This window comes from Pipra filicauda, unplaced genomic scaffold (assembly GCF_003945595.2).
Source record: "Pipra filicauda isolate LSUMZ 115617 unplaced genomic scaffold, ASM394559v2 scaffold118_size2161507_pilon, whole genome shotgun sequence".
Classification (NCBI taxonomy): Eukaryota; Metazoa; Chordata; class Aves; order Passeriformes; family Pipridae; genus Pipra; species Pipra filicauda.
In genome coordinates this window covers 1972646-1987054 of record NW_024103640.1, presented here as the reverse complement: position 1 = coordinate 1987054, position 14409 = coordinate 1972646, and the positions used below count along the sequence as shown (strand labels likewise).

The 14409-nt window shown below is 41.7% G+C and overlaps 1 protein-coding gene across 9 annotated transcripts in view; it reads left to right on the top strand.

Annotated features, from left to right (window-relative positions):
- USP34 (ubiquitin specific peptidase 34) overlaps window positions 1-11524 on the top strand; it is a 107328-nt gene extending 95804 nt beyond the window's left edge. For 5 of the 9 annotated variants that reach the window (XM_027738583.2, XM_027738575.2, XM_027738576.2 and 2 more), the window contains exons 69-81: window positions 371-528; window positions 1376-1454; window positions 3713-3839; window positions 4161-4268; window positions 5263-5367; window positions 5494-5618; window positions 6617-6769; window positions 7662-7785; window positions 8439-8518; window positions 9006-9146; window positions 9270-9416; window positions 9792-9951; window positions 10212-11524. In XM_027738583.2, coding sequence (XP_027594384.1) covers window positions 371-528; window positions 1376-1454; window positions 3713-3839; window positions 4161-4268; window positions 5263-5367; window positions 5494-5618; window positions 6617-6769; window positions 7662-7785; window positions 8439-8518; window positions 9006-9146; window positions 9270-9416; window positions 9792-9951; window positions 10212-10822 — 2118 coding nt within the window. In that variant the 3' untranslated portion in view covers window positions 10823-11524. The remainder of the gene's footprint in view (window positions 1-370; window positions 529-1375; window positions 1455-3712; window positions 3840-4160; window positions 4269-5262; window positions 5368-5493; window positions 5619-6616; window positions 6770-7661; window positions 7786-8438; window positions 8519-9005; window positions 9147-9269; window positions 9417-9791; window positions 9952-10211) is intronic. The other 4 variants (XM_027738582.2, XM_027738580.2, XM_027738577.2 and 1 more) reach the window with 3 other exon arrangements.
- The last annotated feature ends 2885 nt before the right edge of the window (window positions 11525-14409 follow it).

Genomic DNA, 14409 nt, shown 5'->3' with positions numbered 1-14409 from the left:
TCTTGCAAGGGACCTGAGTTACTCCATTGTGTTTATTAGTGTTCCCCAGACTGCAGCAGGTTTTAGCACAAGCAGCTTTCCGAGTGTTTGGTCCCAGGGATGGGGATTTCAGATTCCTTTGTATATATATATGTTTATGTATGTACATGTATATGTGGCAAGGAGCTGTGCTGTTAGGAAGCACCACAACATGTGATTTTATAACTTTGTTGTAATGCTCAAGAATGAGTTCCCATCTAAATTTGCTCACATGTGTTTGTTCCATGTGTTACTTAACAGCAGTAGCACACACAGAGTAAGTAATAAAAATCAGACCTAAACCATAACATACTGAGAGAGATGGCTCTAACCCAGTATTTTTGTATTTCAGGCAGTAGAAGAGCTGTTTAACCTCATGCAACTGTTTGTAGCTCAGAGGCCAGACATGAGAGAGGAGGAGATAGAAGACATAAAGCAATTTAAGAAAACAACCATAAGCTGTTACCTGCGCTGCTTGGACGGACGGTCTTGTTGGACGACTCTGATAAGGTACAGCACTGTTCCCATCCAGCATTTCACTGGAATTCCACCCTCAGCCTACCCTGATTAGATGGGAAAAGCTGTATTTTCAACTGCTCTTGTTGATGGTTGTTATTTTGGGGCTTGGTAAAAATTGTGCCTGTGGGACAGAATTTTATTGTGTCGTGTCTTCGAAGAGTTTTTCATTTCTAGTCTTAGTAGTTCATCTGAAACTGTTGCTGGGCATTCTCAGGGAACTATAAATTGCCTGTGTGTGTAGGGTCAGGTTTGGGGTTTTAGATGCAAGTGTTTGAAACACTTGTGAAAAGGACAAACTGTTACCTGGTAGGGTGACATGGGGTCACCCGGCACAGAGCACAACCAGGCTGTCCCAAACGCTCTGGAATCATTTTTATGTTGAGAGAAATCATTCATTAGCATAATCCTTTCTTTCCTGTTCTGCTGAAAGCATAAAATAGCCTGATAAAAATGTTTTTGTGCATTCAAAAGGCCAAACGTGCTTAACTGAGCCTGTTTAAATGTATCATTTAAGAAGCATAAACCTCTCCCTTTTGAAGTTCATTGTTTTCCAGTTTTTCGTGTTTTTGCAGATATTATTTGGGAAATAATTTAGGTTTTCCTGGGAAATGTTTCTGTTTATAAAATACTTTCCATAACATAAAGAAAATTGACAGCAATATGAGGGGGAAAAGTGAAGAGCAGATGTTCTTTTTGGTGTTCTTTTGGGGTCTCTTTGTTCTTCTGTGATTTTTTTACCAAAATACAGCACGAGCTTAACATTTTTAAGCATTTCTTTGAATTGTGAAAAGATGGGATGCAATTTTCAGTGTTTTCAATATCTGGATTTTTTTCCTAGTGCCTTCAGAATATTATTAGAATCTGATGAAGACAGACTTCTTGTTGTGTTCAACAGAGGATTGATTCTGATGACTGAGGTAAGTGCTTTGCTATTTAATTATAACAAACATCTCACACTGGTACTTCCCCTGTCGTCTTTAATAAGATTTCTTTAGTAATAAAAAGATCAGGAAACTGCCTGTTTCTCAGGACAGAGGGAAAACCGCTCACCAATGATGCTGAGAGGAGTAAATTTCTGCTTTTCTGGTGTCATTCCCTTTGTTACAGATAACTGGGAATGGCTGAGCACAGTCACACAGTTGTTACTAGTTAAAAAGTGTTCAGGCAACAGGTCAAAATACAGAAATAACTTGAAGGATATTCAGCTGCAGTTGTATTTCTGACACTTCTTTGAAGCCCTGCTGAGGCAGTTTATCTTTCCTGTCTTTTGTGCCCCTGTTTGCAAGAAGGAGTGGTCTGAGAACACATAAACTCGATTTCTTTCTGATGAAACTAAACCTAAAATGTGTTTCTGGAGCACATTTAGTGTAGTCAGGTTGTAAATGGGTATTTGGGCCATGAGACCAGACCAGAGTTAGTTCAAAATAGAAAGGGGAAAAAACCCTGAAATAATTAATCTCTGACCTGGATACAGTTGGGATGTGGAGTCCCTGCCCCCAGCAGTTTCACTGCACAGATCCACACTCCTGAGGGTGTCACATCCTGGATTCTGTTCAGCACTTCCATTAGGGCGGTGATGGATGAGAACGGGTGTTTATTCAATATCCTGGCAATGCACCATGGGAAGGATGTGTTAGATCCCTTTGGGAATAAAAAGCTGGATGTGTTGGAGAAAGCATAAAAATAAGATCCAGTTCATTCTTGGCACATGTAGAGTGGTGTATTCAGGGAGAGAGATTAAACTGGTGAAACCCTTGGGGAAGGACAAGTGGCTTGGAGGTGTTTGTGGCTGTGGAGAAAAATGGGATTTGGGAATAGGCTGTGCAGGAGGGGTCAGCCAGCACAACTGGAAGTTGTCAGGAGGTCTTTGAGCAAACATCTGTCAAGAATATTTAGTCTGCCTTAAGGCATGTGGGTGGACTGGATGATGCTTTGAGGTTGATTCCAGTCCCATTTTTATATGGTTTGTATAAAAAAATTCTCTTAACTCCTTTTGTACGTCACCAGTTTGTATTTTGTGGGGAAAAGTGTGATAGATGGAATTCCAAAATCACTTGGAAAAATGAAAATGAACACACTGCAGTGCTGTTTGAAAACTGAGTTTTCAGGAGCTTGTTACACATGTAAGGCTATTGATTAATTAACTGTGGAATTACTCCAGAGTATCTGTTCCTCTTTGTTGTGAAAATGCCTAAATTCAATAAACTGGGTCTGAAAAGTTAGGAACTGAGCTATAACATTATCCATACATGAAACATAAGTAGGTTTAAGATACCTGTGTACAGATGTATTAAAAAAACTCGTGTAACAGCTTAGTTAACCCTGATCCATACCAACAATGGATAATTAAATTTATAAGGAGTCTGTGATAGAAAATTAATTTATCCTGTGTAAAACAGTGCTAGAAATGAGGTAAAACTAATGCTACTTCACAGCTTGACATCACCTGCTCTTATATTTTCCCTTGTTGGCTGGAAGTGTTTTGTGTGGTGACAAATAACGCGCCGAGGAGTTGTCACATCCAGAAGGGTTTTCCACTTAGGATTGGCCATGTGTCTTTTATCTCCCCTGGAATATAAAAATGGCCTGGCAAGGTTTTGCATTACAGGGAATGAGGTTCCTGTTCCTTTGTCTTTCAAATCCCCCAGCAGATCAAATATCTCCTCTTACATCTTGCGCTGGAATTTTTGCCGTTCGGAAACGAGTTGCTTTTCCTTCCCCGATTTTTCTATCAATCACAGATGCCCAGGAGGTATTTTAGTTATAAAAGGAGGAGTAATTCATCTCATGTACAATCACACAGCAGATGTCCTTAAGCAGCATTTTGAAAAATGAGTGGCATCTATCTTAATCTTATCTTTCTTTCCCCCAAATTCACATACCTGTGTCTGCACTTCTTGTAGCACTTGGTCTGTTGGCACAGAATTCCAGGGGTACAAAAATCCTGTGTCTCAAATTCTGCTTTGTTCATTGGGCTGGAGATAAAGATGTGAAAACTTTGTCATTATTTTGAGCCAGTAACACAAAGCTTTCACCTTGAAAACAAAGAACTTTGTGAATATATCAGGCACTGTGTATTTTTTGAGCATAAAATAAATGTACCTGTAGGATAAAAAGAGAAATACTAACAAATATGTTAATTTGGCTTGTTAATTCTGGCATTTTTTCTTCCCAGTCCTTTAACACATTGCACATGATGTACCATGAGGCCACAGCCTGCCATGTAACTGGAGACCTGGTAGAGCTTCTGTCCATTTTCCTTTCGGTTCTGAAGTCAACACGTCCATATCTGCAAAGAAAAGGTTTGATTATAACCCTGGAAAGGATTATATGCCTGTTGTCTGTGAATTCATTTTCCTCACCCAAACCCTGGTGGTTTTGTCTTGCTTATGATCTGTTTAAAAACTTGCTGAACAGACCATATCTATTATGGTCACTAATAGATATTAAATTGTTATTTATTACTGAGTTATGAGTGTGAAACGAGATTACATAAATTTAATTTAACAGATTTCTGGGTGGATTACAGTCATATTAGAGGAAAAAGAGATTCTTTTTTCCTGTGCTTTATTTGAAGTGCTTTTGAGCAATGCCCTGAGCAGATGTGATGTTTGCACTTGCAGATGTGAAACAAGCTCTCATCCAGTGGCAGGAGCGGATTGAATTTGCCCATAAGCTCCTGACTCTGCTCAATTCCTACAGTCCTCCCGAGCTTAGGAATGCCTGCATTGGTAAGTCCTGCCCATGAACCTGCAGGCAGGAAGGACCTGTCCTGCACAGGTACCTGCTGTGAGGTGTAAATGCCACTTTTGTAAGTGCCAGAAAACTCTGTAGGTCGGGATTGTTCGTGGAATATTGTCAGGACGTCAGCGCTGATGTTCTGATCCTAAAGAATCCTGGTTGTGTCAGGTTTAAAGGAATATTCCCACTTCCCCAGGCACAAACAGTCAGCTGTCACTGAGAGACTAAATTTGCCACCTGAGGAATAACTCCTCAATTCATGTGTGAGTTAAGAAGCAAATCCCAAATCTCCATTAAAATCCAAACATGAACTAACGCTCCCCTCAGAAGGGGTGACCAGGTTAGTCTGAGAAACAGCTTTTCCTCTTGGTTTTTCTGACCCACTGCTGTAAAGTGGAATGGTGGAAGTAAAAGCTTAAAATAGCTTGTAGAATGGCATGGATTTGCTCTGTAAAATGTAGACACAGGTATTAAATACGAGTGTTTCTTTTGCATTAGCAGAGCTATGTCAGAAAGGTCCAGGCTTTTCCTAGTTCAGGCTTTTTAAATGTTATTTAATGGATTGCTGATAAAGGCCTAAAACTGTGTCCAAATTACCCTTTTTTTTGGTGTGATTTCTATGCATCTCCCCCTGTTTTGAGTATTTCCTCATTGTCCTCCTGACTCTGCTGCTGGTTGACATTTTCCAGGAGTCAGACCCGTTTAAGAAGAAGCAAAGAGGGTAAATTTTACTGAGCTTCTCCTTTCTCCAAGCTGACACCCGTCCCTGGTGGTTGATCTATCACTGAGCAGCTTTTCTCCCAGTGGCACACAGAGGTGAAGGGAACTGGGACTGATTTAGGGGTGTCACTCAGGTGTTACTCACAGTGGAGCTGAGTGAAAAGGGATATGGAAGAGAGTTTGCAAATGCATGAGCCTTAAGTTGAACTGTTTGCTGTTAAGAAATAACAATATGTAATAGCAAAAACAACTTTTTGTTTGTAGATGTCCTCAAGGAGCTTGTACTTTTAAGTCCTCATGATTTCCTACATACTCTGGTTCCATTTCTACAGCACAATCATTGTACATACCACCACAGTAATATCCCAAGTAGGTATTTCAGTGATTGTATTTTGAAGTTCTCTTACACTATTATTACTCTGTCGTGTTCCTTGCTGATGTCAAATATTGACCTTTTTAATGTTATCCCCTATTTTATCCGAACTTACACTACAGTGTCTCTTGGACCTTATTTTCCATGTCGTGAAAATTTGAAATTAATAGGGGGGAAAAGCAATATTCGTCCTCCGCGTCCCGAACTCAACATGTGCCTCCTGCCAACCATGGTGGAAGCCAGCAAGGTATGTCAAGTGTGGCCCTAAAAAGAGCTGTTTCTCTCTTGTTTGCCCATTTTTATAAAAGTATGGCAAGAATCCAGTAGCTCAATGCATTTACCTTTTCTTTGTAAGCAAAGCATAATTCTTCTTCAAGATGTGTTGTCCTCATATACTCCATTCTAGTTGTGCACTCCAGAAGCACCATTTCCCTGCCCTTGCTGACACACAGCTCCATATTCCAGACAGGATAAGGGTTTGGACCTAGTGTTAGGAAAAAAAACCCCAGAGCACACATTTGGGTGATTTTTCCAATCTGTCTGTGGCATTTATAAAGAAAATTGAGGGATTGTCCAGAGGGGTTTCACAACATGTTGAGGTTTTATTGCCAGACAGCCAAAGAGATCCTGCAGGTTCCATCAGTCCATTGAGCTGGGACTGAGGTGTAATATCCTACTTGTCTGGGTAAAATCCAGTGCCTGCAATGTCATAGAGGGCTTTAAGTCTTTCACTTCCCATTTTCCCTTCTGTGGACTTCCTGATGGGATGCCAGTTTTGGTGGGGCTACTCCGTAGTGATTTACCACGTCCCGTTGTTACAGCTGCACCAACGGTGGGATTCAGCTCACGGCACTTTGCCTATCTAAAAAGTCAACTTCCAGCTCATCCTGTGGCCATAAATAGTTAACCCTGGGAAGGAGGTAAATAATCCCCCTCCTTCCTGCCCTGAGTCTGGATGAGGTGACTCTGCCTCCCTCTCCACCGACCGCAGGGAACCCCGAGTGGATTTTAGATAGCTAAAGTCAGGTCAGGTGAATCCCACCCTGACAGGAATATGTATGGACAATCATTTGAAGCAGGAGAACTGGTTACTTGCTGTCCGGTAACCGTGGTTCTTCAAGATGCTTTGTCCACACAGATTCTGTGCTCCTCCCGCTGTGCTAATTCCAGGTGCTGTCCTAGGGGATTCTTATGGGTGAAGGAATGGAGTGGTGGTTGAAGCCGCCATACCCCTTGTGCCCTCAGGTACAGTGGTCGCAAGGACACACTGGGTGCAGGCACAGCCCCAGTGGACACAGCTTTTCAGAAAGAATCCAATCTCCTGCACATGGGGCCTATGTGCACGTAGATGGGAATCTGTGTGGGCAACACATTTCGAAGAAGCTCGGTTACTGTAGGGTAAGTAACCCTTCTTTTCTAAAGCTTTCAGAACGATGCTGTGTCTATTTGTGCACCATCAAATCGACCGTGTGAACCAAGTGCTTAAAAAACAAAAATCACAGAGAGCCAGAAATTATCTGTGGTGGGTTTTTCCCATCGTGTGTAGCCACGATATGTCATAGTGTAAATGTCTGAACTTTAAAAGTTGTCATCCTACATGACACCGTACTTTAGACTTTATATCGAATTCCTATACATTAGGAAGCAGAGGATTTTTAAACCTCTGTAACCACATCCACAATCCCCATTTCCCTGTGGTTTTGCATGCTTGGTTTTCATTCAACTGCTTTGTTTGCTTGAGTTTTCGAGGTTTCCTTTTGGCTCTCTGCTCTACAGAAGCTGATGCCATTTTAAGCGTGTATGTCCAAAATAAATTAAAATACTGGCATACATATATCATTGAGACATCCTGAAAAATTCTGCTTAAAAACCTTGTGAAGCTTAGTCTCAAGAAAATTCTGAATTCTGCAGATCATAACCGACAAATGATAATTTAAAAAGCAGTCATGTATTTATACTTAGGTATCTGTTTGTGATGTAAAATTACTGATTCTTTTCTTGTCCCGTTCAAGACATGGTATTTGCAGAGCTTTGCACCTTCTCAATGTTGATTGAGAGTCCTCCAACAAAAGGTTTTACTGCTGGGGAGTTTATGCCATCCCTCCTCCCATCACACGTGGTGTTGCCAAGGGCTGGGCAAGGAGGCACCTGGAGATTCCCACTGTTTTCCTGTAGCACACAACGAAGCATTTTAGGGCAGGAAGTGCAGTGACACGAAGGGAGATGTTTAGGAACTCTGGGAGCTGTCCTGTTGTTCTGTAGTTTAAATGAAGCTCCCTTAAATCTTCAGGGCAAAGATGATGTTTACGACCGGATGCTGCTGGACTATTTCTTCTCCTATCACCAGTTCATCCACCTCCTGTGTCGAGTTGCAATCAACTGTGAAAAGTTTACTGAAACTTTAGTTAAAATGAGTGAGTATCAGGGTGAAACAGCCCAAGGGTAACTTTTCCTGCGGTAACTTTGAGTGCTTCTCCACTAAGTTTTATATTCAGAGTTTTTAAGGAAAAGCAGAGCTTGTGAAACTCGCTGCATTTGGACATTATTTTGATCCACAAAACTGATATCCATGTATGAGGTAGTGCAGCCTTACCCACGTGAGTGGCACACTTTGGGCCTGTCCAGAAAGGAGCTGAGGCAACCAGGGAGAATTCAGGGGTTTTGTGCGTTTAGAATTTAATACAGAACTGGTATTGGCAGTTTAAATGGCTTTGGATCAGATGCTGAGTCCTGAGCACCTCAGTGGCAATTATATGACAATATTTAAAGTTTTGTCTTCCCCCACGGACCTGAGGGTGAGTTACTCAGTGTGCACAGACCTCAGTGTCACACCAATAATCTTGTCCCAAGAGTGATCACAGAATGTTCTTTTACCCCCTGAATCACCCATTTGTGTGTTCATTAAATGGACCGTACGAACCTCACAGACTGAGGGTTTCTGATCATAAGAAATGCTTGGAATGTGATCCTAGGAAATGATACAGCACCTTGGCACTGCTTTTATCAGCAATTTCCCTGTCTCCCACAAAATTCTGCCACACTGATTTGTTTCCTCCTGCAATTCCAGGTGTCCTGGTTGCTTATGAAGGTTTGCCACTTCATCTCGCGCTGTTCCCCAAACTCTGGACTGAGCTGTGTCAGACTCAGGTAAGAGTCAGGTTGAGAACCTAAAGAATGGAAATACAGGCAAAACACAGGGATGAACCCAGGAATTGTAACTAACGGGTGTTTAATAAAACACCTCTGCTTATGTTGCTGCCACCTGATAGAACCTGATAACTGAAGTGTAAAATCTGGGATATTGCATTTTCTCCCAGTACACCCTGCAAACACTGAACAACTCCCCACAGCAGCACTGGTGGGATGGTGGCTGTGCAGACACCACCTCGTCCTGCCCTGTGAAATCCCAGCTTTTTATGTAGCACAAACACTGGGATGATGAAAGAAAAACTGGGAGATCTCTTTGGGAGGCACCGTCCCTTCCCGTAGGTACCGATGGGATAAACCAGCCTTCCAGGACAATGTGAAATAAGGATTTGTACAATTTGCTGACACCTGCTGGACCTGAGCTGTGTTTCAGTGGGCCTGGCCTGCACTTCCAGTGGTGACTTCCCATGTTCTCTCTCCCTGCCAGTCTGCCGTGTCCAAGAACTGTGTGAAGCTGCTCTGTGAAGATCCAGTTTTTGCAGAATACATAAAATGTATCCTGATGGATGAAAGGACCTTTCTCAACAACAACATTGTGTACACCTTTCTAACCCATTTTCTTCTCAAGGTACGTGGTCCTTTAGTGATAATTCCAAGGAATGCAGTCATTGATGCTGTTTCATTTTGGGATACTGTTTTCACAGTTCCAATTTTTTTCGGGTTTAAAAAAAAAAGTACTTTCTTTTCACAGGTGCAAGGGCAGGTGTTTTCTGAAGCAAACTGTGCCAACTTAATCAATACTCTAATTACAAATCTAATAAATCAGTATCAAAGCCTAGAATCTGACTTCAGCAACCAGAGGGTTGAAATTTCCAAAGCAAGCTCTACTCTAAACGGGGTGAGTCTTTCCTAAGTTGTTAAAATACCAATTTATTTCCTACAGGAACTCTTCAGTGCCCTGTGCCAGGTCCTGGTTAAGGGTGGGCACTGTTTGCTCCACTCTGTGCCTGGTGAGGGCATGGCAACCTGGGAATGTCATATCCTGGGGAGCAAAGTGATACAGAGTGCAACAGATTTAATGGTAGGAATGTCCTAACCCAGCCAGATTTTCTTAGGTCAGACCTGCATTAAGGTCAGCAGACAGCAGTGAGTGGGACATTTCAGTAGTGTAAATATATCTGGACTTTGATCTTTTGGGCCTTACTGCACAGGATTAATCCAAAGCCAGTTTGAAATAAGGCTTGTTAAGTTTGTTACTGCTCTGTTTTTCCAGGACCTCCGAGCACTTGCCTTGCTGCTTTCAGTGCACACTCCCAAACAGCTCAACTCAGCCCTGATCCCAACTTTACAAGAGCTTTTAAACAAATGTAGAGCTTGTCAGCAACAGAGGAACTCATTACAAGAGCAAGAAGCCAAAGAAAGAAAAACTAAAGGTTTGCCTTCTTGTAATGGTGTCGCTCTAATGGTTGTAAAATGAGTGTAAGACATTATTTTATCCCTGCAGGGTGGGCCATTCCTTGGTCCAACACTGCACGGGAAATACTTTACTACGGAGCTAAAATTCATGAATTGCATGAATTTTCCGTCAGGAAATAAGTATTTGTTGAACGTGGGAAAGGATGGGAATGTGAAAGCGGGGGGGAGCGGCAGGAAAAGCACCTTTTCCCTGAGCCAGTTTTCCCGTTCCTTGCAGACGATGAAGGAGCGACTCCCGTGAAGCGGCGGCGGGTCAGCAGCGACGAGGAGCACACGGTGGACAGTTGCCTCAGCGACATCAAAGCTGAGCCCAGGGAGGCTCTGACCCCCACCAGCACTTCGGACAACGAGACACGGGACTCCTCCATCATCGATCCGGGCACGGAGCAGGACCCTCCGTCCCCCGAGAGCAGTTCTGTCAAGGAGTACAGAATGGAAGGCCCTTCTTCGTTTTCAGAAGACATAATGTTGGCCACGCGGGCGCAGCACGCGGAGGAGCAGCCGGGAAACGGGAAATTCGAGGAGTGCAAAGAGTTCAAAGACCTGCAGGCTCCCAAGGATTCCATGGGAGCCGAGGAGGACTCGGAGTTTCCTTCCACGTCGATCTCCGCGGTTTTATCCGACCTCGCAGACCTGCGGGGCTGCGACGGCCAAGCCTTACCAGCCCAGGACCCCGACACGAGTTTAGCAATCAGCTGTGGCCATTCCAGAGGACTTTTTAGTCACATGCAGCAGCAGGACATTTTAGACATCCTGTGCAGGACCATTGAGTCTACGATTCACGTGGTCACACGGATATCCGGGAAAGGAAACCAAGCTGCTTCTTGACATTAGATGGAGCATGTCTGCTTTTAAGTATTTTTTTTTTTTTTTTTAAATCCTTCTTCTCCCTCCCCCCTCCCCTCCAAAAATGCTGTTTGTATAAGTTTTGCTTATTTCTGTTTTGTGCTTCAGTTTGTCCAGTGCTCTCTGCTTGAATGGCAAGATAGATTTATATGCTTCATTCTTGGTCAGGCAGAACTCCAGATCCTTTTCTTTGTTTTTAATTTTATTTTATTTTGCATCCTACCGTACACTTTCTTAAAGGGCAATCAGATAATGGCTATGTTTTATGTAATTAAGAGTTCACTGTAGTGGCTTTCATTTAATATGGCTGTCTGGGAGACAGGGCCTCCTGGCCCTGTATGATGTAATTTAAACTTATGGCATTTTTACTGTGTATAATATGGTGTCCTCTGTGCCAGTTTTGTACCTTATAATCGAGGCAGATTGCCTCAGATCGCTGTGGTTCTTATTATCAAAATTAAGTTTACTTGTATACTAAACAACCACAAGAAATTTGATTCTGTAAAGAATCCTCTTTAGCTGTGGCCTGGCAGTATATATATGGTGCTTTATTTAACAGAATACCTGTGGAGGAAATAAAGCACACTTGATGTAAAATTAATTGTTTTATTTTTATTGACATGATCAATTGCTATTCTGTGCACTTCATTAAACTGATTGTGATGACTTTTCATTTGTTTATAATATGTTGCTTCAGTCTCTGGATTTGTCAGCAAAGAACCTCCTAAGTAAGTGAAAGAGCAGCAGAGAGAGATGAAGGGCAGGTGGGCAGGAGTGATGGAAATCTCGGTGCTGGTCTGGTTTATGTGCACAAATGTGGAGGGGCTGGTGCTTGGTGTTGGAGCATGAAGTGCTGTCAGAAGCCAGTGCAACTTGGCATCTCCTTTCCTTCATTTTAACCTGTGTGATGTCATTTCTCTCCTGCACCATTTGCAGACTTCCTTTCTTTTTCCCCTCTCCCTGGCTGTGCTCCCTCATTTTTGACAGCTGCTACAGCCCTGGAATGCTGGAATGACTTTATCACCTCTCCCGTCCTGTTTCCTCCTGTTATTTCTGAGCAATATCCATTTCCTATGTGACCTTTTGGCCTGTCAGTGATTCTGGTTTTAATATCCAATTAAACTCCATTTTCAGTTTCATTTTCCAGTTGCTTAGCTCATTTGTTTTTCTACTGTCTTCATAATACATCTATTTTGGTCTTTTTTCTTCTGAATTCTTTCATTCCATCTACCATTTACTACAGTTTAGTACCATTTGCTTCTCCTTGAGTCTATTATATGATATTCTTGCTCCCTTTAAATCTACTCTCATTGTTTTTAACCTTGCATAATTAATAATTTCTCTTTAAAGTTCACACTTTTAAATTCCCTTTTAGCACTTTTATTCCTGCATTTACAGACACTGCTGATGCTGGTGAGTGTGAAGTTGGTCTCATTTATCAGACATGAAGTAATTATGTTTTTGCTCTCTTTAGGAATGATTTTATTACCTTTTCTGATCAGCTTCTCCCCAGGTTGTGATTCAGAGAAATCATCAACAGTTTTTTTCTGGTCAGAACTTCTACAATCAAAATCCATCTCTCAAGACTCTGCCAAACCAAGTGAGCTGTGGTTGGTCAGGTTGTCTTTAGGAAGATATTTCCCAATGGCTCTAAAGATCTTTGAGATGCAGCAGCCCTTGTAACCCTTTGGTGAGTAGTTTCAGTTAATTAATCACCCTTATTAGCACTGTTGGTAAGTTGTCTGACCTCAGTTCCAGCTCTTGCCCTTTGTTGGCTTTATCTCCTCCCCCAGGATGAGGTCACACCATAATTGGTACTGGAGAGGGGGATCCTGTTTGTTGGGATGGTTTTTATCTCATTTTCAGTAGACCAACTATAAACACTTAATAATTATTTCATAAAGGATACACAAATACTACCCCATTAATCATGTCAAGATTACCAGAAATGTGATTATTTTTACTGCTCTTCTCTTACATTACCTTCTCATTTCCCCCTGGAGTATTCCTGCAATTTTACTGAGGTGGTTTTTTTCCCCCTGTATTTTTTAAACAGAAGTAAAGCAGTACCTGCACAAGTGTCTGCTCTTCCACACCCTGTTTCCAGCTGTTTATCCTCCATGTCCCTCATTTTACGTGCTCTGTAAGCCATTATTTTTTCCACAGTATTCCCCTTGGACTTCACATCAGTTTTCTGGTTTGTATTTCATTGCCTTCAAGAATGTTCCCTTATCCCTGCCTTTGAAAACCCTTTAACCCTAAACCCTTTAATCATTAACTGGCTCCCTCAGCCTCTTAAAGCTTTGATTTTCTTCCAGGCTTTATCCCACCTCTCATTTAATTATTATTTATTTCCTCCTGGAAGTTCCACCTCCCATTTAACCCCTTCAGAATTAAGCTTTTCTATTTAAAAGCACCTCCCTGCACAGTCAGCTCTGCTGTGGGACTCAAACTGTTGAAACCATCCTCTGTACTGATTTTTGGCCATAATATAACAAATCACATCATTCCCATTGAATTTTTTTTTCCCTTTGGCTTTCTCAGCTCACCAGTCATTTACCATTTTTTGCTTTTTATTGCAGAGTCTCTGAGAAATTTCAGCCCCCATTTTAGAAGAAACTGGTTTGCTGGAAATGCTCCTGAAGGGCACCTGGAACAAGGGAAAGGAACTTGTCCCTCGGATTCCTCTCAATCCAGGCTGGGTGCAGACAATGGAACCTTCAGCTGGGCAAAAAGCCAAGCTCAGATTTTTTTTTTTGCATGATGTTCACATGTTCTTATCATGTTCTGTATAACATGACAACAACATGCTAATGTCATGCTAAGAACATGCGAACATCATGCAAAAAAATCTTAAATTCTATTTTGGTAAGCATGACAGTCACATGTTCTTAGCATGATTCAAGCATGTTGTAATTAACATGCCAAGAACATGCTAAGAGCACGCTAATGTCATGCTAAGAACATGCTATTGTCATGCCAAGAACATGCTAGTGTCATGCTAAGAACATGGGAACCTCATGCAAAAAAAAAAACTTAGATTCGCTTTTTGTAAGCATGACAGTCCCGCTTTTCCATGATTTCAGCATGTTGTAAATAACATGCCAAGAACATGCTAACATCACGCTAAGAGCATGAGAATGTCATGTTAAGAACATGAGAATGTCATGCTAAGAACGTGAGCATGCAAAAATATTACATTTTTGTAAGCATGATTTTCACATGTTCTTAGCATGATTTAAGCATGTTGTAATTAACATGCCAAGAACATGTTAATGTCATGCTAAGAGCATGCTAATGTCATGCTAAGAACATGAGAATGACACGTTAAGAACATGCTAATGTCATGCTAAGAACATGTGAATGTCACGCAAAAATATCAGATTTGATTTTTGTAAGCATGACAGTCACATGTTCTTAGCATGATGTCTAATCATGCTAATGCTAACATGAACATGCTAACGTCATGCTAAGAACACATGCAAAAAATATGTTCTTAGATTTGCATTTTTGTAAGCATGCTGACTAAGTCATGCACATGTCATGCTAAGAACACGTGAATTCAGCAA